Genomic DNA, 25,755 nt, shown 5'->3' on the forward strand with positions numbered 1-25,755 from the left:
TCTTCTGCGCCCTTCACAACCTGGTGTTGCAACAGGGGAAGGAGCTGGGTGAGGAGGAGATTAAGGAGCTGCACATCTCCTCCAATGAGGAAGACGTCGGGTTTGAGGGTGAATAGGTCCTGAAAGCCGAGGATGACAGTGATGAGGTCATTGCACTGGCCAGACAAGGCAGGCGCACTCGGGAGGCCCTCATAGCTGCTAGACTGATGGAAGATGATGATGACATGCAGTAAGGGGATCCTCACATTGCACCTGTGAACGTTTGGCTCCTGTCTGGCTGATGGACACGCACATACCCTCTGTGATAAGGCTCTTGTCATGGAGACATAATGGATGCCAGTAGTCCCTACATTCCAGGAGGATGATGATGACTTGCAGTTGAGGACACTCCATAGATCCTCACATAGCTTATGTCTTAAAGGAAGTGGCAGTGGAGATAGTGGATACATTGGCTATAATATTCCAAAATTCCCTGGATTCTGGAAAGGTGGCTGTGGATTGGAAAAATGCTAATATAACACCCTTATTCAAAAAGTGGGGGGAGGCAGAAAGTAGGAAACAAGAGACCAGTTAGTTTAATGTCTGTCGTTGGGAAATTGTTGGAATCCATTATTAAGGAAGTAGTAATGGGGCATTTGGAAAGTCAAAGTGCAATCATCAGAGTCAGAATGGTTTTATGAAGAGTAAATCGTGTTTAACTAATTTGCTAGAGTTCTTTGAAGATGTGACAAGCAAAGTAGATAATGGAGATCCTGTAGATGTAGTATATCTGAACTTCCAGAAGGCCTTTGGTTAGGTGCCGCACAAAAGATTAATACACAAGATAAGATCACACGGAGTTAGGGGTAATATATTAGCTTGGATAGAGGATTGGCTAACTAACAGAAAGCAGAGAGTCGGGATAAATGGGTCTTTTTCTGGATGGTCAGCTGTAACTAATGGGATGCCACAGGGTTCGGTACTTGGGCCCCAACTATTTACAATCTATATTAATGACTTGGATTCAGGGATAAGAGGTACTATAGCTAAATTTGCAGATGACTCCAAAATAGGTGGGAAAGTAAGTTGAAATGAAGAAATAAGAAATTTACAAATGGATATGGACTGGTTAGGTGAACGGGCCAAAATTGGCAGATGGTGTTTAACATGGATAAGTGTGAGGTTATCCATTTTGGTCGGAAGAATAAAAAGGCGACTTATTATTTAAATGGAGAGAAACTTCAGAATGCTTCAATGCAGAGGGGTCTGGGTGTCCTCTTGCATGAACCGCTGAAAGCTAGTATGCTGGTACAGCAGGCAATAAGGAAGGCAAATGGAATTTTGGCATTTATTGCTAAAGGAATAGAGTATAAAAATAGGGAAGTGTTGTTGCAACTGTACAAGGCATTGGTGAGACCGCACCTAGAGTACTGTGCACAGTTTTGGTCTCCTTACTTGAGGAAAGATGTAGTTGCATTGGAGGCGGTTCAGAGGAGGTTCACTGGATTGATTCCAGAGATGCGGGGCTTGTCTTATGAGGAGAGATTGAGCTGTTTAGGCCTATACTTGCTAGAGTTTCGAAGGATGATAGGAGATCTAATTGAGGTATATAAGATGCTAAAGGGGATAGACAAAGTAGACGTAGAGCAGTTGATTCCCCTTGTGGGGCATTCTAGAGTGAGAGTCCATAGTTTAGGCTAAGGGGTGGTAGATTTAAATCAGAGATAAGGAGAAATTACTTTTCTCAAAGGGTTGTGAATCTGTGGAATTCACTACCTCAGAGTGCAGTGGATGCCGGAACGCTGAATAAATTTAAAGAGGAGATAGACAGATTTTTAATTAGTAATGGGTTGAAAGGTTATGGGGAGAGGGCGGGAAATTGGAGTTGAGGCCGAAATGAGATCAGCCATGATCGTATTGAATGGCGAGGCAGGCTCGAGGTGCTGAATTGCCTACTCCTGCTCCTAGTTCTTATGTTCTAAAATGAATATTATGTACAAATGATTAACACCTGTGCCCAGGCTGTGCAACTACACCTCCTTGAGTTGAGGTATCAGCTGTGGCTCAGTTCATAGCACCCTCACCTTTGAGTCAGAAGGTTGTGGGTTCATGTCCCACTCCCGGAAAATAAAAGTCAAGAACTGTGAATGTACTCGAAAGAGTTACACCTCCTTGATCTTCCATTTTCGGTGGGCACCGCGGGAACTGGGGTGCTTTATTGACCCCTTTAATCCCATTTTGATTTAATGTTTGTCAGTTTCCTTTAAATTTTGTCTTTGTTTTTTCAGTCTCCCTTTAAGGGACTGCCTTTTACTTTGTCCCTGATTTTGTTAATTTTGTTTATTTGTTTGTAACCAAAAGAGTTACATCTCCTTGATCTTCAGCGCTTGGTGGGAACCGTGGGGACTGGGGTGCCTTATCGACCCCTTTAATCACATTTTGATTTGATGTTTGTAAGTTTCCTTTACATTTTGTCTTTTGTGTTTGCAGTTTCCCTTTAAGGGGCTGCCTTTTAATTTTCGCCTTGATTTGTTAATTTAGTTTATTAGGTTGTACTCAAGACTTGCATCTTCTTAACCTTCCTCACCTTGCAGCTATGTCTTGGTACTCCCCTGACATCTACAACGGAGGTGGAGGCTGACTGCGTGTGATGACCTTGATGGGCATCCTTTGGAGGGCTGAGACCTGGAGGGCCCCAGCCTGCTTTCGGGGTCCTGCTGTGTGGCAGTGGTACTTTCCCCGGCCTGTGGAACTGGATTTACTGGAGTCACAGAAAGAGGGGATTCAGATGAGCAGAACAGTCCTGGAGTCACCTGGGTGGATGGCATCGGGGTGTACACTTGCTGATCATCCTCCCTATGGGTGCCTGAGGGCCCCTGGCTGGCTTCATGAGGAGAAGGGGTGCATTGACACTATTGAAAGTCAACTATGGTGTCAGCGATGCAGTTCAGCCCGCGCAGCAGTGCAGGGCTGATGTCTCCATGGTGGCCGCCATGCTACCAGTGCTGACCTCGGTGCGTTGGCGTGCCGGCACTATCGCCTCAGATTGAAGGCGGACAGACTTTACCATCATGTCTTGCAATCTGAGGAGTGCAGTGGACATCCCTTCCTGTTGTCCCTGAGCTTGCTTTTTCTGCTCCAGCAAAAGAGACATGACTGACTCCAGAGACTCGTCATCTGACTTGGACTCGGCAGATTTCTGGTCCGCAGAAGTCCTCCAAGTGCCAGAAACCTGGGAAGTCCCTGCCTCTGATCAGACAGTGTGATATGCTCACCAGATTGTAATCCTGAGACTACTCTAAAACTTAGTCCCACCAAGGTGTGTGTCTCTGCACTGGTAGAGGGTGTGGGTGAGCGCTGTGATGGGTCTTCAATGAGGGTTTCAGCAGATTACTCTTCTGAGGTGTCTTCGGGGCTTGAGTCAAGGACCTGGGTCGTGGACTCCCTTGGCTGTTTCTCAGATGAGCCTGCGAAAGCAAGGAGACATAATCAGTGCAAGGCAGTGGCCTGTGAAACAGGACAAGTCACTCACGCATGGTTGTCGCACTGGATGTTGCGTTGGTGGATCATCACTTGAGTGAGCACCACCAATCTCACCCTCAGCACAGGAACGGTTCAGATGTTCGTTGGCCGGCTGGTTGACTCAATTTTCCAAGTCCGTGATGACCTTGATTTCAGGCATTCCTCCACCAGTCTGCGACCACTCCCTTTTGTTGTGTGCCAGCTTGTCCTGCATGAATAGAGATGGAGAGAGTGTAAGCAGGGCGCCTGCCAGGCCAGATGATAAATATGCCTGGCATGTGTGGGTGGTGAGTCCCATGGACAGGCTGAGGACTATGAAGGTGTATGTGAGAGAGTGAATGGTGATGTCCCTTGAACTGGCAGTGATTGAGGGCCCTGTGGATATGTGAGGGGTTTGTGAGAGTTGACAGTGATGAGAAGAGTGACTTATCCTGGCAGAATGGAGGAGATCACTCATCCTCTTTTGGCACTGGTTGGCTGTCCTCTTTTGCACTGTCGGCACTGCCCACCGCTCCCAAGCCAGGTTGGTGATGTTGCTGCCCCTCCTGTGGCCAGAGCGGGGTTAGAGGACATCACAGCGGGTCTCCATGGCATCCTAAAGACTTTCCAGAGATGCATCACTGAATCAGGGGGGCCTGCAGTCTCCTTGCCTTTCAGGGCCATGTCTTCTGTGCAGCAGCCCTGTGCTCAAAAGCACTGAGAGGTGTGCGCGCAGCTGCACTTTAAATATGGCGGCCAGCATGACAAAGCAGCGAGGTGATGGCGTAGCAGGCGAATCAAAAGCCACCTGCCAGCGAAACGGCATGTTTCCTGGGAATGTATGATTAATGAGGCAGGATTGGGATGATGCAGTGTGACAAGCTGCCATTGCGGTCAGCAGGTAAAATGTTCTTGGTGCAAATATGTGACAGTTCCGCCCTATGACCGCGGGATTAGATTGCAGCTTTGTATGAAAATAAGTGCAGAAATTTGGAACTGGAAGTTAAAGTAATGTAAGGAACTATAAAAGAATGTTGGTGTGCAGTGATTGATTAAGTGCAACTTTTTAAAAATTATGATGTGAATCACAAGCTGTCATTTTCTTAAAATCATGAAATGTTGAATTTTGTATGAACAATACCTTGATAAATTCCTCCGGTTTTCTCTTTCAGACAGAGAATGCCTGGATTCCAGTCAGAATCAGGAATGCTTTTTCCAATCAGCCTCCTAAAGCGAGCTTTATAGCTATGTTCATTTTGGAAGTGGATCAATTTATTCTGACACCCTTAACCACACGTACCCTGGATGGTGAAGACAGCGAGAGCCCCAAAGCCCAACTTGTGTTCAACATCACCAAGCCACCTCCACAGGGTTTTATTACTCATTTAGCAGATCACACCAAATCAATTACATCATTCACCTGGACCGACCTGAATGAGCTGCTAATTGCATACCAACCCCCAAACTGCAGTCACACTGAGAGGAGGAACTATGAGGTAAGTGGCGCAATATAATATCATGGCAAGAAGTGACAGAAGAGATTACATTTTCAATGATAACTAGCTATCCCCTGTGAATTTTGATCGTATTTTTAAATCAAATGCCTCCTGCTTATTTTTATAAGGTCCATAAAAGAATTAGTGCTTTTCATGAAATCATTTCCTCACATTTTATATTTTGAATTCCATAAACACTTTAGTCTATACTATACTTTGTTGAAAATCTTCAGTTAAAAGAAAATAAACCTGTTAGTACTTAATGTTTTCCATAACTTTAATAGAAAAAAAGAAAATATTATACAATAACAAAGAGACATTCTGGCCTGGATTTTCATCTTTGAGGTGGGAATTGGGAATCGGGAATTTTCCCAACTCTGTGATCCTACCTCCATCCTGGCAATGCTCACCTACCTTATTTTCATCCCAAGGCAGGTCCAGGCAGCAACAGAGGCAGGGAGATGGGGATGGGACAGCAGCTCAATGGTATCCATGGTTGCTAAGCCTTCTAGCCTTCACCCCAACCCATCCCCCATACCCACTTCATGACCCTCATATTTCCCATGTCGCCTCCATGTTATGGCATATTTCCTAAGTCTCCTCCATACACTCAATGCTACCTCCATTCCCACTCATCCAGTATGCATTTGGTACACGGCCAATGAGCCTTTAATAATACTGGCAAGTCTTTGAAATGCTCAGGAATTTTAAAAAAGAATCACCCATTGGCAAAAATCCCTTTGAAAAACATTGCCTTCTTGCATTCTCATAGAACTGTCAATCAAACACAGGCAGTGAAAGTCTAGTTGAAGAAACCTTTAATCATCTTAACACTTCTTAATCTTGTCCAAATAAACAAACAGGCATTGAAGAACCACTTCAAAGAAAGTTAAATAAATATATTACAAGCTAATAAAACTGACAAATCTGATATCTGGCCATCTATTCAGCCTGTTTCTGTTGATACAGTTGCCAGATGGCCTCATTAGGAATGGTTGGCTGAATGGGTCTCCCACCTTTTAAGGACAGAGACCTATGATCAAGCACTTGCATTGAAATTGTACTTAAACCATGTAAAAGCCTTAAATATATACTCAAGCAATTAATTAAACAATATTATCATACACCATCTAAACACCTTTTTAACTTACTTGTCAAAAGGTTCCTGACTCCAGAGTAGGGTTTCCCCATGGATCACGTCTCCTACAAAATTTGGCCCTACTCCATCAAAATTGCTGGAGGGCTGAAATGCCCACCCTCGCAATGGAGCTGGCAAGGCTGCGAGCATATTACCTGCACCCTCATCCCACATCGGCAAAAATTGCCAGAAATGAGAATGAGGACAGGAATCCTGGAATCAATCTGCAATTTTTAAAGCCCTTCCACCACCATTCCAACATGGACTGAGGCATGAAGATCCTTCCCTCTGTCTCTTGAGCCCATCTCTGCATGCACCTGTTTACTCTCTGACTATTCTGTTCTGACCTCTGACTATTCTGATTCATTCCTACACAAACTCCCAGTTTATCAGACATTAAAATCTACAAAAGACTGAGAAGGTGGCCTGATAGAGGTCTTTAAGTTTCTGAAAGGGTAGCCATAGAAAAGATCTTTCCAGTTGTGGGTGAAGCCACAATTCGGGACCATAAATATAAGATAATCAACATTCAATCCAAGTGGGAATTCAGCAGAAATGCCTTCTTCGAAAGAGTGATTAGAATTTGGAACTCAGTACAAGATGAAGTAATTGATGCAAGTAACAGAGATGAATTTAAGTAGAAGCTAGATAAACATGTAACAAAGAAAGGAATAGAAGGATATGTTAACAAGATTAGATGAAGAAGTGTGGAAGGAGACTTCAGTGGAACATTATTTATGCAAAAATATACTTTATTCATAAAATATGTGAAAGAACATTACAAAACATTTCAAAATGGCCATCACAGTGCAATAATATTGAAGTTTTCTACTTAGATCATGTTGACTCTGAGGTTAATCAATACAATAAAAGGAGCATTGCCCACATCCCAAAATGGTCATTACAGAAAGTGTAAAACGATTCAAGTTTTCTACCTAGATCATGTTGCACCCTGAGGTGTTTCAATACAATCAAAGGAACATTCTCTAATGACCATTTTGAAATGTTTGGTATTTAAGTTGTCTACATAGGTCATGTTGTCCACTGAGGTGCTTCAGTATAATTGTGATACATGTGATATTCACTGCATACATTCAATGTGAATCAAACAGCCCAAGGGATTCTATACAATTCCCAGCCTCTTGGTGCACTATGGGTGAAAGCTCTTAGACAGCGACCTTTCCCCATTGAGCCTCTGTGGTGGCTGCCCCAAGCTTTAGTGCATCCCTCAGCACATAGTCCTGGACCTTGGAATGTGCCAGTCTGCAATGCTGGGTCAGGGACAACTCATTGCACTGGAAGACCAAATGGTTTCAGGCAGACCAAACAGCATCTTTCACTGAGTTGATGATCATCCAGCTGCAATGATATTTGTCTCAGTGTGTGTCCCTAGGAACAGCCGTACAGCTCCATAGAGCTGCTCAACAGAAACCACTGCATCTCTCTCCAGACCTCCTTTGCAAAGACACATTCCAAAAGGAGGTGGACAACAGTCTCTTCCCCACCACAGCCACCTCGAGGGCAACATGTGGACTGGGTGAGACTCCGGGCATGTAGGAAGGATCTGATGGGGAGGGCCTTTGTCACCACCAGACAAGCTACATCTTGGTGCTTGTTTGAAAGTTCTGGTGATGAGGATTCTGCCAAATGACTTTGACAGTCTGCTCAGGGAACCATCCGACGGGATGCACCATCTCCTTTTCCCCGCAGGGCCTCAAGGATGATACGTGCAGACCACTGCCTGATGGACTTGTGGTCAAAGGTGTCATAAACATGGGCAAGGACCTGTTGGACCAAATGACTTGTTTTTGAGCTGTAAATACTAGCTAACTATGTAAATAGGTCCATTCCATCGTAAGGTTACGATATCAAAGTTTCAATCCTTTAAAACATTTATGGCCATGTTTTCCTCTGTTTGAGGGAAAGGGAGAATTAACTTCTTTTGATTGAAATTTATAACCCACAAATGAAACATGGACCCATGACATTTGGAAATTTAAAATTCGTCAGAATATGATTTAATTAATGCAAATGAAGAAAAACAAGCCAATCATCATGCAAATGAAGCAGTGATCCTGCAAGCACACTTGAGTGTGCAATTTTTGGAAAATTGTCTCCTGATTAAAAAAACATTGGGTGGAATTTTATGCCCTGTCGCAATGGGGGTGGGGCTGTAAAATGCGGCAAGCCATTCAAAACTCCATTAATTTTGGTGGAAACACAAGATCCTGCTGGCAGGAGGGGCTGTAAAATTCCACCCGTGGATTTTGTAGACGAGATTCACTGGTAACTGCTATGATGGTGTAAGTATATGTTTGGTGAGGTTGATGAGGTGACAAGAAGTTCATTTTTTTTTCTTTCTTGAGATGTGGGCATCGCTGGCTAGTCCAGCAATTGTTGCCGATCCCTAAACACCCTTGAGAAGGTGGTGGTGAGATGCCTTCTTGAACCACTGCAATCCATCTGATGTAGGTACACCCACAGTGCTGTTAGGAGGTGAGTTCCAGGATTTTGACCCAAGGACAGTAAAGGAACAATGGTATAATTCCAAAGTAAGATGGTGTGTGGCTTGGAGGGGAACATACAGGTGGTGGTGTTCTCATGCATCTGCTGCCCTTGTCCTTCTAGATGGTAGAAGTCACGGGTTTAGAAGGTGCTATCGAAAGAGCCTTGGTGAGTTCCTGCAGTGCACCTTGTATGTAGTATACATTGCTGCCAGTGTGCGTCGGTGGTGGATGAGTGAATGTTTAAGGTGGTGGATGGGACGCCAATCAAACGGGATGCTTTGTCCTGGATGGTGTCGAGCTTCTTGTGTGTTTTTGGAGCTGCACTCATCCAGGCACGTGGAAAACATTCTATCACGCTCCTGACTTGTGCCTTGTAGATGGTGGACAGGCTTAGGGGAATCAGGAGGTGAGTTATTCACCACAGAATTCCCAGCCTCTGATCTGTTCTTGTAGCAATGTTATTTATATGGCTGGTCCAATGGTAACCTCCAGGATGTTGATAGTGGAGGATTCAGCAATGGTAATGCCATGGAATGTCAAGGGGAGATGGTTAGATTCTCTTTTGTTGGAGATGCTCATTGCCTGGCACTTGTGTGGTGCAAATATTACTTGCCACTTACCAGCCTAAGCCTGAATGTTGTCCAGGTCTTGCTTTACGGACTGCTTCAGTATCTGAGTTATCACGAATGGTACGGAACATTGTGCAATCATCAATGCACATCCCCAATTCTAACCTTATGATGGAGGGAAGGTGATTAATGAAGCAGGTGAAGATGGTTGGGCCGAGGACACTACCCTGAGGAAGCCTGCTGCAATGTCTTCGGACTGAGATGATTAACCTCCCAACAAAAATAACCATCTTCCTTTGTGCTAGGTATGATTCCAACAAGCGGAGAGTTTTCCCCTGATTCCCATGGATTCCAGTTTTGCTAGAGCTCCTTGATGCCACACTCGGTCAAATGCAGCCTTGATGTCAAGGGTAGTCACTCCCACTTCACCTCTGGAGTTCAGCTCTTTTGCCCATGTTTGGACAAAGGCTGTAATGAGGTTAGGAGCTGAGTAGCTGTGGCAGATCCCAAACTGAGCGTCAGTGAGCAAGTTATTGTTGTGCAAGTGCCACTTGATAGCACTGTTGACGACACCTTCCATCACTTTGCTGACAATCGAGAGTAGACTGATGAGCCGGGTTAGATTTATCCTGCTTTTTTGTGTACAGGACATACCTGGGCAATTTTCCACATTGTCAGGCAGATGTCAGTGTTGTAGCTGTACTGGAACAGCTTGGCTAATGGGCACAGCTATTCTGGAGCACATCTTCAGTACGACTGCTAGAATGCTGACTGGGCCCATAACCTTTGCAGTCTCCAGTCTCTCCAGGTTTTTCTTGATATTGTGTGGAGTTCACTACATCTGTACACCACTGCTGTCTGTTTCCTGTCACTCAGCCAACTTCATATCCATGCAGTCACTATCCCTTTTATTCTATGGGCTTTCCTGACAAGCCTGTACATTACCTCGGGCACTCAAAGGGCAGAGGAATGTCAGCCAGACACCCTGGGCCATCCATACAGGACACTCCAAGTCATGACTCTCCAAATCCCCTCTGCCTGTGACCCCCATCAACTCCAGCTGGCCAGGCCAAGGAGGATGCACCTGCCCCCAGCAGGAAACTCTTCGCAGGCCTCGGCACTCCACGCCTCGGACCTCCAGAGGTCACCCGCCAAAGTCATCACAGACAACAGGGCATCACAGTCAGCAGGCTGCCTCCACCTCCACTGTGGTTATCTGGGGTCCATCTAGATGTAGCGGTAGAGTAAGAAAAATTAAGACGTTCTGAATGTACGCTGGTGGCACGGGTGTACAATCACAATGTAGTTTTGGCACTTGTAAATATATGTTCACTTGCACTATTTTTATATCTCCCGGATTCCTTCTTGCTGCTCTTTTCTTTAAAGGTTGACACAACTCTACCCCTTCCAGGTGAAGGACTCCTCTTGGACCAAGGATGGGTGTTCCTCCCCTTAATACATGTCTGCGCATGGAGACATCGCTCTTTGACAAGGGTAGTGAGAGCCATGTGTGAGAAGCCTTGCATTCACACAATTCCACTTGTCTCCACTGCCCTCGAGACTTTATAGAGGGACTTTTGCCTTAACATAATAGAATGACTAACCACATGAGCCCTTATTAGGCATGACTATTCACCTAGAAGGATGGAAGTTTGCAGTTGTGAGTTTATCGCCATTGACCAGCATGCCTCTTGTAGGCATCCACCTCCCTCTCTCCCTCCATCCCTAACTCTGATGGCAAATGGCTCAGAATGAACAGCAGCTCAACACCTTGCTGGGATCTCATTGTTACGAGAAGCTTTTGGCCCAGTCATTGTTGCCATGTGGGCTTCACCATACAGTGAGGATTTCAACTTACCATATCTTTCATATAGTTTTCCCATGATTATTAGGTGTCTCTTTAGTTGGCCAGTTGTCCTGACCTAGAGCTCCACCCACCTGAGAAGACCCTGCTCCCACCTCGAAGTATTGCAGTTGCCTTGCTGTTGAGCTGCCTTGCTGCAGAGATGGTGCACATTACTTTCCAAACCCACGCTACCTTCTTTTACCCTCCCCTTCTAACCCAGCAACATCCTCCCATCACCATTGACCCACCAATGTGACATTTACTCTCCCAAGTGTAACCCTGGACCCTATCATAAGCAACCTCCATGCCTTCCCTCCCCATGGAGCCCACATTCGTTACCATGCCGATGTTCACCCTGACCCTGCCCACTCCTGTTATCAATGCCACCTTTCATGTCACGCAGAATCACAGTGCAGAAGAGGCCCTTCAGCCTATCGAGTCTGCACCGACACGTGAGAAACACCTGACCTACCTACCTAATCCCATTTACCAGCACTTGGCCCATAGCCTTGAATGTTATGACGTGCCGAGTGCTCATCCAGGTACTTTTTAAAGGATGTGAGGCAACTCGCCTCCACCACCCTCCCAGGCAGCGCATTCCAGACCGTCACCACCCTCTGGGTAAAAAAGTTTTTCCTCACATCCCCCCTAAACCTCATGCCCCTCACCTTGAACTTATGCCCTCTTGTGACTGACCCTTCAACTAAGGGGAACAGCTGCTCCCTATCCACCCTGTCCATGCCCCTCATAATCTTGTACACCTCGATCAGGTCGCCCCTCAATCTTCTCTGCTCCAATGAAAACAACCCAAGTCTATCCAACCTCTCTTCATAACTTAAATGTTTCATCCCAGGCAACATCCTGGTGAATTTCCTCTGCACCCCCTCCAGTGCAATCACATCCTTCCTATAATGTGGCAACCAGAACTGCACACAGTACTCCAGCTGTGGCCTCATTAAGGTTCTATACAACTCCAACATGACCTCTCTACTTTTGTAATCTATGCCTCATGTCATCCTCAATGACACTTTCGTTAAGAACTACACCTTCCAAATACACACTCTGACTCTCGCACCCTACCGCACCCCACTTCCCTCTCTCATTGTGACTGTTCCTTCTTGCCACCAGTACCTTCACTTCGCCCCCCACCAGGCCTCCACCATTGACTCTAGAAACCCCACCCTATAAAACATTCTGACCCACCCTCGCCTTTCCCTGGACACTCCATCACCCTTGTAGCCCTCCACCCCCCACTTCATGCCTTCCTGTGCTTACCATCTCTTGCGTTGGTGTCTCCTGGCACCTGAGATTGGTTTCGAGAATGGAGAAGGCAGCGTCGAGTGTCTAGTAAGTCCTGGGAGGTCTCCCTCACTCAGTGCACTGTTGAACCGTGAAACAGAATGGTCTAAATTCCTGCTGGTGGGGCGAAAGACTTGACGGGGGAAACAAGATTCCCGTCTGTTGGCCTGGTAATGAGATGCAATTTGGGTTCCCGCTGTTCATCAGTGGGAAAGTTGACCTGCCATGAAAGTCGGGGGAACAAGATTCCGACCTAATTTCCCGACGTCGGGAAACTGATATTTTACTCTCGCCAAATCACCTGCCCCCATCTGCCATGATTCCCGCTGCTGGCAGGAGAGAACGGTTCAGCCCATTATGTCCAGTCTCTGTGCTATTTTCCTATTTTTGCAGAATGTGAGTGCAGAAAGTTCTCTGGTTGCAAAGGAGATACAAACTGCCCTATTGTGACTATGGATATGAATTTGCGATGGTTCAAGAAGCATGAAGTTTATCCTCTGCAAATAACTTCCTAGTGTATAAGAATACATTTTACATGTAATTCCTGCAAATACAGAGCCTCAGCTGCTGGAACCAGATAGCAGAAAACCACTATCATTTTCCATTTTAACTTTATAAATGTACACACGTTTATGTAAAGCATGTTTTTGAATAGAGTAAGCACAGAAATAAACAATTTTGCATTTAGATGTGATTAGTTTCAATTATGGATAAGATGATTTTGTGCTTTGTTTCTTTTCACAGTCTCTCAGGCTTTGGGTGTGGGGTATATTTCTGTGAGATCCATATCCATTTTCATATTTCCCTAGTTTAGAAAGTAATGGGTAGTGGTGACTTTCCATTACTTCTGATACTCCTCCCATTTAAATGGCAGCATTGATATTGACTGTATTTCTTTAACAGGTAGAATTTGAAGTTCATGATCTCTACTTCAGGAACAGTGCCCCAATCATGATGCATATCTCGATAAGGACAGCTGATACCAATGCTCCCAGAATTTCCTGGAACATGGGTGAGCTTCTATCTGGTAAACTGAATATAAGGGTGGTTTCTGACTGAAGAATTTAGCCCATAGAAGGTGCATGCAAAGGATATCAGTGCTGATTTTGCTGATTTTGGTTCAATTGGCGCAGCAGGCAGTTTGGAAGTGCTTTCACACAAGAGCTTATGATCTTAGTATGTATTTATGGTTTAAGTGGCTCTTTTTAGCCGAACTGTTCACTCTAACCCATATGGCACTTTCAGCCCTTCAGCCTTTCCTTCTCTCTGTTGACTGTTTTGACTTGATTCCGCTTTCACTTGATATCAGGTACCTGTTTGAGCTGACAACTCTAAAAATGAAGTTTTTTACATCTTAAGTTATGTTTACTATCATTAAAGGCGGTTTGTATTGCCAATTTAAAACCTTTTTTGTTAGGGTTTTATTTTAATGAAAAAAACTGAGATTGGACCTCAAAGAGCCAAGCCAAGAGTCAAGAAAAAACTAGGGGAAAATATCAGTTTTTACTTTGAATGTCATGAAAGCTCAAGGAATCAAGCAAAGAGATTTAAAAGAAAGATGATATGGTCAAGATAAATAACAAACCATAATTATATACATGGTTGATGGCCATCAATTTTAAGGGAGTCAGCATCTAACTCTCACTTAAGCCCTAGTTACAAATTTTTCGATTTAAAATGGAAATCCTCTTCACAGCTGGCTCTGAACTGGTGGAGTAATAAAACATGTTGGTGATTATGCACACATTTCTACAACCTTGCTTTTGGGGAGCATTTTCTTGGTTGGTGACCTGAATCGGCCTTTGATTACCTCAGTCTTCTGGGAGCTGTCAATATATTAACGCCCTTACTCCATATCTAACCAAGAATGAAAGACTAACATTTGCTACAGTTTAAAATGATTCAGGTGCCCAATTGTGCAATCTTTACTTTTTTTTGCCCTGGTGATGATTAGGCCCATGATGCAGCACAGATCTATCAGAGCTCTGGCTGACATAACAGTTGTGACGTGCATGCATCTTCATAGAATTATTACACTGTGTAAGGAGGCCATTCAGCCCATTGTGTCTGCACCAATTCTCCAAATGAGCAATTCACTTAGAATCATTCACCCGCTTTCTGCCCAGAGCACTGCTCCTTCTTCCTTTTCAGATAACAGTCTAATTCTCTTTTGAATGCTTCAATTGAATCTGCCTCTATCAAACTCTCAGGCAGTGCATTCCAGACCTTAACCACTCACTTTTTTCTCATGTCGTTTTTGCTTCTTTTGTCAATTACTTTAAATTGGTGCCCTCTCATTCTCGGTCCTTTCATGAGTGAGAACAGTTTTTCCCTATCTACCCTGCCCAGACTCCCTCATGATTTTAATAGCTCTATCAAATCTATCTCAGCCTTCATATCTCTAAGAAAAACAGTCCCAACTTCCCCAATCTATCTTGTGAACTGAGGTTCCTCATCCCTGGAAGCATTCTTGTAATTCTTACCTGCACACTCTCTAATGCCTTCGCATCTTTCTAAAGTGTGGCGTCCAGAAATGGATGCAGTACTCCAGCTGAGGCCGAACTACTGTCTTATACAAGTTTGACATAACCTCCTTGCTCTTGTACCCTGTGCCCTATATATAAAGCCCAGGATACTGTATGCTTTTTAAACCGCTCTCTCAACCTGTCTTTCCACCTTCAATAATTTATGCACATATATACCCAGGCCCCTCTACTCCTGCACCCCCTTTAGAATTGTGCCCTTTTATTTTGTATTGTCTCTCCATGTTCTTCCTACTAAAATGAGTCACTTCCCTTTTCTCCACATTGAATTCCATTTGCCATCTGTCCACCCATTTCATGAAAATGTCTGTATCCTTCTGAAGTTCTAAACTATCCTTCTCATAGTTCACAATGCTTCCAGGTTTCATATCATCTGCAAACTTTGAAATTGTGCCCTGTACACCAAAGTCTAGGTCATTAATATACATCAGGAAAAGCAAGGGCCCCTAGACAACTCCACTGCAAACCTTCCTCTCGTCTGAAAAACGTCCATTAACCACAACTCTGTTTCCTGTCACTCAGTCAATTCCATATCCATGTTGACACTGTCCCTTTTACTCCATTAGCCATAATTATGATACAGCACCGCACAACAGACTTGTGAGCAAATGCCTTTTGGAAGTCCATGTACACCATATCACCTGCATTGCCCTCATCAACCATCTCTGTTACCCCTTTGGATTAGATTTTATTTCTCAAAGTGAGGACTTTTTCTCTCAATTTCTCTCCTTTTTTTCTAAGTTCTCACCAGCCAAGAAAGGCCTGGATGAATTGCTGCAAACCAGAACAATTTGATTTTAATGATGTATGCTGCACGATCCCCCATGGAGATCAATTACTTTTAAAAAGAAATTCGAATATCCGGTGGATAGTTGAAAGAATCACATGACGTCAATTTTTAGATCTTTTACTGTAACATACAAACTAAATTCAACATTGACTAAACACTATTTCGGTGGGAAAGTTGTCCTCTAAACTACAGAAAAGATCCAAATAAAAACAAAATACTGCAGATGCTGTAAATTTGAAATAAAAACAGAAAATGCGGGAAAAATTCAGCAGATCTGGCAACATCTGTGGAGAGGGAAACAGAGTTAACATTTCATGTCCGTATGACTCTTCTTTAGAGCTAAAGAGAAGTTGCTCTCTTTAGCTCTGAAGAAGAGTCATATGGACTTGAAATTTCAACTCTGTTTCTCTCTGCACAGATGCTGACTGTCCTGCTGAGTTTTTCCAGCATTTTCTGTTTTTAATACAGAAAAGATGCCCCACTTAACATTTAAAGGAATGGAAAATCTCCCTTCACTGTTATTCACTTTACTCTGTCCTTTATATAGACACTCTAATCTCCTGGAACCAGTCCAAAGTGACTCTTAGAACCCGAGGGTTTGCCTTCTTTCTTTTCTTTACTCAGTTAGGTAACTCCTACTCCCCGAACCTACATGGTTCGAGGAGAATTGTTTTCTCTGAGGGTTGTGAGTCTTTGGAACTCTCTTCCTCAAAAGACAGTAAAAGCAGAGTCTTTGAATATTTTTAACACAGTGTTAGATAGGTTCTTGATAAGCAAGGAGTGAAAGGTTATTGGGAGTAGGCAGGAATGTGCAGTTGAGGTTAAAGTCAGATCAGCCATAATCTTATTGAATGCTGAAGCAGACTCAAGGGCCAAATGGCCTACTCCTCCTAATTTATATGTTTGAACCGGCTTTCACAATGAGGAATGAATTGGAGATTCTTCCCCCTAGGTAAAGCTAGCTGAATCTTCCAGTTTAATTTAGATCTTCTCGAACACAGTCTCTTTAATCCGAGACTGTACTTCCGCCTGCATTCTTGCGTGGTGAACCATAGAAACTTGCTGTCTCTATCTCACTGCTCTCTCTCCCCTCTCCTCTCTCTTGGATCCTTGCAGACTGGCTGTCTGTGAGGTTCAGTGATAATTTTAAGAAAACATGTACACTGGACAATCTTATAATCCTACATGGGTTTCCCATGAACTCTTCCCCCCTCAAAGCCCATCTCCATGGTAACATGAATTGCCTGGGCCTTGTATCTAAGTAGTATTGCTAATCAGCTATCCTTTAGACTCCCAACTTCATTCTATTTTGAAACTTAAAGTTTAAAACATTATCATTTATAAAACCTGACATTCCAACACCTTCCTGGGACCTTGGAGACTAACAGTCTATCCACTGTCAGCACAGATGCTTTGGTCATTGTTTAGAGACATGAACACCTTGCACCTTCTTCCCAGTAAAACAACGTGCCCCCTACCCTTTAATCTTTAACACCAAAGCCACCCAGGCTTGCTGTGAGAAGAATTCAGAATAGGTAACATGACTCCCTTCATTCCTCTATTTTATTCTCAATGAGACACAGTCCCAAAACATAATAATTTTCTGTTAGGAAATAAAGACAGTTTAAGTAAGTTATATTGGTATTTGTGGGTGTTAGGAATGATTTTTAGCTTTAACGGTTAAGTTTGATTTGTATTTCTGTATTTGTGTGTTAAAAAAGGTCAAATTGAGTTTTAGTTTCACTTTAAGAGGTGCTTGCATTTCTAATGAGGTTTTTACGACTGTTGCAGCTAAGGTAAACAAACAAGGGTGGAAGAATTGGGCTGTTGCCTAGCAACATGGGTCCAGAGAGGCAGGTCCCTCCCACAGGCACACACACACACACACAAGCAAAACAGCAGTTTCATTTGGAAGCTGTTTGAGTTCAGTTGGTTTTGAAAGTAGCTGCTAGGAGAACTAGAGCAAAGGGGACGGATAGCCAGACCCAAGCTAAAGAAAAGACCCCAAAATCCAGGGGAGTGGAACAGGAGGAGGTCCTAAGCAGACTTTCTAGTCAAAGGGAGGACAGGAACCTGGAAAAGGTCCTGTTAAGTAAAGTTAAGAGTGAGGGCAGAGAAAGGTTTCCAGCTTCAAGCTGCGGAAAGTAGATTTCAAGTGAGAACAGCTTGCAAGAGGCAAGAAGGTCCAAAGAGACAGCTGAAAGTCTGTAACTATTTGTTATGGGCACGTGAAGCAGTGGTGCTGTTGACGGTTGAGTTGGTGAGAGAGTGTGTGTGAAAGACGGAGTTCAGTGAGACCGGTTGACTCACGGTGTGACAAGCGTCTGGGGGGATTTGATGAGAGATCCATAGCATCTGGCTGAGGTGGCATCTGTCACTTGATTTCAGAATGTGGTGTGTCTAACCACAGGGTGCCATTGATTTACAGGGACTGTGTACCGACTGGGAACATTCGAGTATAAGATAACTTTTGTAACTTGCATTATCCTTACAAATCTGTCTATGTCTGTAAAGGTGTAGTTGTGGGCGAAGGAGTATTGTAATATAGTTCATCTTTTCTTGTTTAATAAATGTTTTATTATTTTGTTAAAAGTTAATCAGCTGACTCCTGTGACTGTTCAGTAGCTACTCTTCACATATCTGAGAAAACAAATACAAGTTAGGATCTATCAAGCTGGGTTCCACTCTGGGATCAGGCTTGTCCAGGTGTAACCTCAGCTGGAATCATAACATTTCTTAAAACTTCACATTAATAACTATATCAATTGGAAGTTTTGGTTTATTTAATTTCTAACATTTCTCCCACCTCTCCTGCTACTGGAAAAATAGCATCTCTGCATCCAGTGAGGGTTTAATGGACATTTAGGAACCCGACATTGACAATTTGAATTGACATTTAAATTGCAAAGATTTCACAATCCAGGAAATAATTGAGCCATTCACTTATGCCAGTGATAAAGAGAAGCTAAAGTTAATTTTTTTTATTTGTGCTTTCATTCTGCAGGACTTGATCTATTGGAAGGCCAATCTCGACCTATCACTTGGGAGCAGTTTCAGGTAGTCGATAATGATGACCTCACTGCAGTTCGCTTGGTTACTGTGGATGGCTTACAACATGGACGACTTACAGTAAGAGGTTAATGTCCATTTAACAAACAGGGTGAACTTTAATAACCAAGGCAGGATCTGCTAGGATCTCACACCTAGCATCATGGCATTTCCCTGATCTAAGGAATTAAACATAAATTGTTTAAACCATGAAAGGTGGCTTGACATTTCCTATTTCAAAGTAGAATTGCTTGAGAGTTCATTACAAGTATTGCCATGAGATGAGAGAATAACTTGGTGCTGTACACCTGAGTTACTGACCATGTATGCCAACATAGGTCAGGGTTTCTCTATCACATGCCATCAGAGGGAATGATGAAGGTCTAGGAAATTGATCTGTCACACTTTATTGCTATACATTCAATTTTTAATAAACCCCATCTTCCATGTAATGAATTGAGATTTCAGGCAATGGGAACAGTTAGTAATAACTAAATGCTAGCACAGTATGTGGAAGTTGATACATGCGCTAAATTCCCTGGAGCTGCAAAATATGATAAAGACAGCACTGAAGATAAAACACTGAGAAGGAGCAGCCAATTAGATAAATTCCAATGTTTCCCTTCCTCTCCTGAGGGCAGTGCCTTATTTTACAGTTGTGGGCACCCTCCAAAGTTGTGCCCAAATCGCCATTCTCCCTGTGTAAACTTCAGTTGAGTCACTAGACTATTTAACCATGGCGGACTTCACAGCTGACTCTGCTAGTGCCCAAGAGTAGAAAATGTGGTTGATCTTTGTTCCCTTTAAGTAGTCCAGGCACTGTCAAAAACATTTCCAGAGACTAGAGGTCAAATCTGGAATTTTCCTGATTTTCATTACTCAGTTCCACAACCTTTAATGCATTCACCTGCGAAGCCACTGGTGAGCTAAATCCAGGTGGATTATCTGACAGATGAGAAGAAATCAGAATGTGAGGAGCAGAGCCAATTATTTAAAAGAACTCTCTTTGTATTTTTCAACTGTTAAATTGTATTTGTTTGATACCTTTTTAAATTCATTATCAAGATGCAGGCTTCACTGACATATTGTACTAGGTGGCTAGAAGGAATATTACGTAAATGTTGCCATTCATTCAGATTAAAACCTAACACCTGAATTTGAGGGTGTTTCCTGCCTTTAATAGCTCACTGAAAATGTGTTTCATTCATTACATCCATTTAATAAAGGCATTTTTTGATGCACTAGAATCATAAAATCATATGATGGTACTGCATAGAAAGAGACCATTCTGCCCTTCAAGTCCATGCTTGCTCTGTTCAAGGGCAACTCAGCTAATGGAACTTTCCCACCCTTTCCCCCATGGACCTGCAAACCTTTTCTTTTCAAGTGCAATATATAACCTTGGTGAGACCACAGCTGGAGAACTGTGTGCAGTACTGGTCGCCACATTATAGGAAGGATGTGATTGCACTGGAGGGGGTGCAAAGGAGATTCACCAGGATGTTGCCTGGGATGAAACATTTAAGTTATGAAGAGAGGTTGGATAGACTTGGGTTGTTTTTGTTGGAGCAGAGAAGACTGAGGGATGACCTGATCGAGGTGTACAAGATTATGAGGGACATGGACAGGGTGGATAGGGAGCAGCTGTTCCCCTTAGTTGAAGGGTCAGTCACGAGAGGACACAAGTTCATGGTGAGGGGCAGGAGGTTTAGGGGGGATGTGAGGGAAAACCTTTTTACCCAGAGGGTGGTAACGGCCTGTAATGCGCTGCCAGGGAGGGTGGTGGAGGTGGGTTGCCTCACATCCTTTAAAAAGAACCTGGATGAGCACTTGGCAAGTCATAACATTCAAGGCTATGGTCCAAGTGCTGGTAAATGGGATTAGGTAGGTAGGTCAGGTGTTTCTCATGTGTTGGTGCAGACTCGATGGGCCAAAGGGCCTCTTCTGCACTGTGTGATTCTGCTTAACCAATTCCCTTGGAAAGCTATGATTCTATCTTCCCCCACTGTGCTCTCCAGTACTGCATTCCAGATCCTAACCACTCTCTGTGCAATAAGTTTTTCCTCCTATCTTAAATTACCTTAAACCGGTGTCCTCCGGTTCTCAGCCCTTCTGCTAATGAGGACACTTTCTCTCTATCTATCCTGTCTTGACCATATCATGATTTTGAATAATTCTATCAAATCTTGCCTTAATCTTTTCACAATGGAAAACAGCCCCATCGTCTCCAATCTATTCATGTAACTAAAGTTCCTCATCCCTGGAACCATTCTCATAAATTTTGCCGCGCTCTTTCTAAAGCCTTCACATACTTCCTAAAGTGTGTTGCCCAGGATTGGACGCAATACTCTAGTTGAGGCCAAACTAGTGTTCTATAAAAGTTCTCCATAACAGACTTGCTTTTGTACCCTATGCCTTTATTTATAGAGTCCAGAATTCCAACTGCCTTTTTAATTACTTTCTCAACCTGCCCAGCTACTTTCAATGATTTCTGCACATATACCCCCCTCCACCCTCATCCCCCCACCTCCACCACCAGCCCCAGGGCTTTCTCGTGCACACCATTTAGAATTGGAACATTTATTTTATACTAACCCTCCTCATCCTCCATCCCAAAATATACCACTTTACACTTCCCTGCATTAAATTTCATCTGCTACATGTCCACCCATTTCACCAACCTGTTTATATCCTCTTGATATCTATCATTATACTCTTCACAGATCACAATCCTTCCAAGTTTTGTATCATCTGCAAATTTTGCACAGCCAAGTCTAGGTCATTCATATATATCACAAAAGTTAGTGATCCTTTACTGACCCTTGGGGAACCCCAATGTATATCTTCCTCTAACCCCAAAATCAACTATTCACCACAACTCTCTATTTCCTGTCAGTCAACCAACATCCAGGTTGCCACTTTCCCATTTATTCCATGTGCTTCCACTTTGCTGGCATGTTTATTATGTGGCACTTCATCAAAAGTCTATTGGAAATCCATATACACCACATCAACTGTATTATTCTCATCAACCATCTCTGTCACCTCATCAAAAAACTAAATTAAGTTAGTTCAATACAACTTGCTTTTAACAATTAAAGCTAGGGCATTGCTTAATTTATCCATACTTGTCCAAGTGGCTGTTAATTTTGTCCTGGATTGTCGTTTCTAAAAGCTTTTTCACCACTGAGGTTAAACTGACTGGTCCAGCAGCGCTACTAGGAGCAGTGGCAACTGCTGGAACTGCACCCAACCCAGTGAAGCAGTATGGACGCCGTCCTCAGAAGAAGGTAAGTGGGGTTGGGGTTGCCCGGACCAGTCAGGCCCCTGTGAGGGGTGGGCTGTTGGTGCTTGGTGAAGGCAGGGGGCGGTGTTGTTGCAGGTGTGGCCATTGCCTCGAAGAGGGGCTTCTGTGGGCCAATCTGGTGACTAGGAGTCCACCAGGGTTTATCTGGCAGCCTCCCCATATGACAGATGCTCATCTGCCACTGAAGAAATGCAGTGGTGGGAAAAGGCCTTTAATTGCCCACTCCACAATTAGCCTCTGGACAAAATGGCATGGAAGCAAGAAGGCAACAGGCCCACCATCACTACACATTTTTTTGGCCCTTCTCACATTCATCCCAGCTCCTCCTTGAGGTCATGTAAAATCCCAGCCCATGCCTATGGCTGCAGAAACTCCTGCTTGCTCCCCTAACTATAGAGGCCCCTATCACTTGTGTCAGATGGTAATTCAACAATCTATTCACTAATTCGCATCCTTTGTATAATTTGCAGGTGGAAAAGGTTTTATGTTTACAGTCAATGATATTAAGTCTGGTGTTGTTCGTTACCATCATGACGACAGTGACTCCACAAGCGACTTCGTTGTATTTAGAGTTTTTGATGGTCGTCATAGTACCCGACACAAATTCCCCATCAACATCCTGCCTAAAGATGACAGCCCTCCTTTCCTTATCAACAATGTTATCTTCGAGCTGTGTGAGGACCAAGAAATACTGATTGAGAAGTTTATGCTTCAAGCTTCAGACATGGACTCAAGTGACGATCACATCCTTTTCAAAATCATCAAAAGTCCGCAGGCTGGAGAAATTATGAAAAGAACAGCTCCTGAACTAACAGGTATTTTTTTTAATGGATTTTGATGATGAGGAATGGAATATTTTGTTGTTTTTTGACATTGAATGTTGGTGAATCTACCCAACAATATCTCTTTAAATCTCATTCTTCAACGAGTACCCCTGATATTTCCAGTTCTCTCATCAGCTTTCCTTGGTGCATGGTGCAAGTTCTTTGGTTCACCAATGTTACAAACAATTGGTGCAAGTATAAAATGGTGAACCGATTTTATACTCAAATTGACATTTTTACCCATATCAATCGTCAAAGGAAAAATGATCATGCCTACTAAGTTACTTGTTGATGATGGGCAGTTTTGTGGTTCAATAAGAACTAAAACCATTACTGCTACAGCGAGAGCTTTTATTCCATTAGTTTGGTTGGATCTAAACTTTTGTCCTGGGGTGAAAAGATGTGATGGACCTTGATTGAGGGGATGAAGTACCTCACTAAAATAGGTCATTCCATCTCGTAACAGCCTATAAATTTGGTCACAGAGCACTTATTTCTCAAGCAACAAATGGACTGCTCAGTCTCCAGAAGGCAGGCAGGATGTGCACATCCATTGTTATCTGGAAGTGAGCTGCCAGTTATATTGGGATGTAATAAGCGGTCTAACACCTGCTTGAAGCCTTGACTGCAAGAGCCTTTTAATCTGAGACAACTGGCACCAGTTTCACTTAGGAAAACCAGGTCTAGTCATCGCCTAAAGTTACTGCCTGTTAGGAGGCAATGAACACTTTTTAAAATCTACTTACTTATCATAATGTGGAGCCAGGAAGATGCACACTCCCATCTCCATGCTGATCAAAGTTTCTCCCAATCTCCCCCTTGAATATTACCAGTTTGAATACCATCTTCCATGTCCCACAGAAAACTCCTTCCAAACACAATTCCAGTCAATACCACCCCATTTACCTGAGGGCCTCTGTGACACCAGTGGGCAGCCTAGCTTTTACCATTGAGCTGATTGCCCTCCACAGCTTGTTCTCTTCCATGGAAATGAGGCCTGAGGCCCAATGTGAAGGCTCCTTGGGCCTCACCTTTCAGACACAGGATTTAACTCTGACTTCATGTGCCTGAAGATAGGATAGGCCAAATTTCTAGGCTTGGCTGTCTGACATGCAGTCACAAGTAATGTGATTATAGGGTGTGACTCGGAGCACATGATTCAAGAAGATGGCACAATGAAGCGTGCTTCATAATTTGTTCCAGTTTGGTTTGTACAGAAATATATAGTAAACCCTTTGTGCCAGCCTTCACTCAGCATTATTCTCACTTCCTGGTCAGTAGTGTTTTTTTGGTTCAAACCCCATTCAAGGGACTTAAGCATATAATTAAGATTGAGCCTTCTGTGGAGTATGGAGGGAGTGCTGAATTGCTGGAGGTGTCATCTTTCAGATGAGATGTTGAACTGAGGCCCTGTCTGTCCTCTAAAGAGGCCATAAAAGACCTCAATGCAGAGGAGGGGAAGTTTCCTGACCGACATTTGCTACACTTGATCTTAGCCAAAAGGCCGAGAAGCGATAAAAACTGAAAAGAAAGAGAGCCCAGGAGAGGCTATTAAAGTCTCCAGAACACAAAATAGGACAGAGTGTTTGGAAAGGGCTAGGAATCTAACTTCAAGCACATCAGATAAAGGGACGACAATGAGAAAGGGGACGGGAAATACAGGACTGAAGGTGTTATATCTGAATGCACGCAGTATACGAAATAAGGTAAATGAGCTTGTGGCGCAGATTGAAATTGGCAGGTATGATGTGGTGGGCATCACGGAGCCATGGCTGCAAGGGGATCAGGACTGGGAGCTAAATATCCAAGGATATACATCCTGTCGAAAAGATAGGCAGGTTGGCAGAGGGGGTGGGGTTGCTTTGTTAGTAAGAAATGAAATTAAATCAATAGCAAGAAATGACATAGGGTCAGATGATGTAGAATCTGTGTGGGTAGAGTTGAGGAACCGCAAAGGTAAAAAAACCATAATGGGAGTTATGTACAGGCCTCCGAACAGTAGTCAGGATGTGGGGCACAAGATACACCAGGAGATAGAAAAGGCGTGTAAGAAAGGCAAGGTTACAGTGATCATGGGGGATTTCAATATACAGGTAGACTGGGAAAATCAGGTTGGTAGTGGATCTCAAGAAAAGGAATTTGTGGAATATCTACGAGATGGCTTTTTGGAGCAGCTTGTGGTGGAGCCCACTAGGGAACAGACAATTCTAGATTTAGTGATGTGTAATGCGGCAGATTTGATAAGGGAGCTTAAGGTGAAGGAACCCTTAGGAGGAAGTGACCATAATATGATAGAATTTATCCTGCAATTTGAGAGGAAAAAGCTGGAATCAGATGTAACAGTATTACAGTTGAATAAAGGCAACTACAGAGGCATGAGGGAGGAGCTGGCCAGAATTGACTGGGAGATGAGCCTAGCAGGAAAGACAGTGGAACAGCAATGGCAGAAGTTTCTGGGAGTAATTCAGGAGACACAGCAAAAATTCATCCCTAGGAAGAAGAAGCATACTAAAGGGAGGACGAGGCAACCATGGTTGACAAGGGAAGTCAGGGACAGCATAAAAGCTAAAGAGAAAGCATACAATGCGGCGAAGAGCAGAACCCTAACCAGGGGATTGGGAAGCCTACAAAGAGCAACAGAGGACAACAAAAAAAGAAATAAGGAGGGAGAAGATTAAATATGAGGGTAAACTAGCCAGTAATATAAAAGAAGATTGCAAGAGTTTTTTTTAGATATATAAAGGGTAAGAGAGAGGCAAAATTGGACATTGGGCCACTGGAAAATGACGCTGGAGAAGTAGTAGTGGGGAACAAAGAAATGGCGGAGGAACTGAATAGGTACTTTGCGTCAGTCTTCACGGTGGAAGACACGAGTAACATCCCCAAAGTTCAAGAGAGTCGGGGGGCA

General features: G+C 43.6%; 1 protein-coding gene across 3 annotated transcripts in view; it reads left to right on the forward strand.

The window, feature by feature from the left end:
* The window catches only part of frem1a (Fras1 related extracellular matrix 1a), a 429,561-nt gene that overhangs the window by 104,295 nt on the left and 299,511 nt on the right, over positions 1–25,755 (forward strand). For all 3 annotated transcript variants that reach the window (XM_078570514.1, XM_078570515.1, XM_078570516.1), the window contains exons 6-9: positions 4,653–4,976; positions 13,239–13,347; positions 18,673–18,804; positions 22,494–22,838. In XM_078570514.1, the coding sequence (XP_078426640.1) occupies positions 4,653–4,976; positions 13,239–13,347; positions 18,673–18,804; positions 22,494–22,838 (910 nt within the window). The remainder of the gene's footprint in view (positions 1–4,652; positions 4,977–13,238; positions 13,348–18,672; positions 18,805–22,493; positions 22,839–25,755) is intronic.

Source organism: Cetorhinus maximus, chromosome 2 (genome assembly GCF_964194155.1).
Source record: "Cetorhinus maximus chromosome 2, sCetMax3.hap1.1, whole genome shotgun sequence".
NCBI classification, from domain to species: Eukaryota; Metazoa; Chordata; class Chondrichthyes; order Lamniformes; family Cetorhinidae; genus Cetorhinus; species Cetorhinus maximus.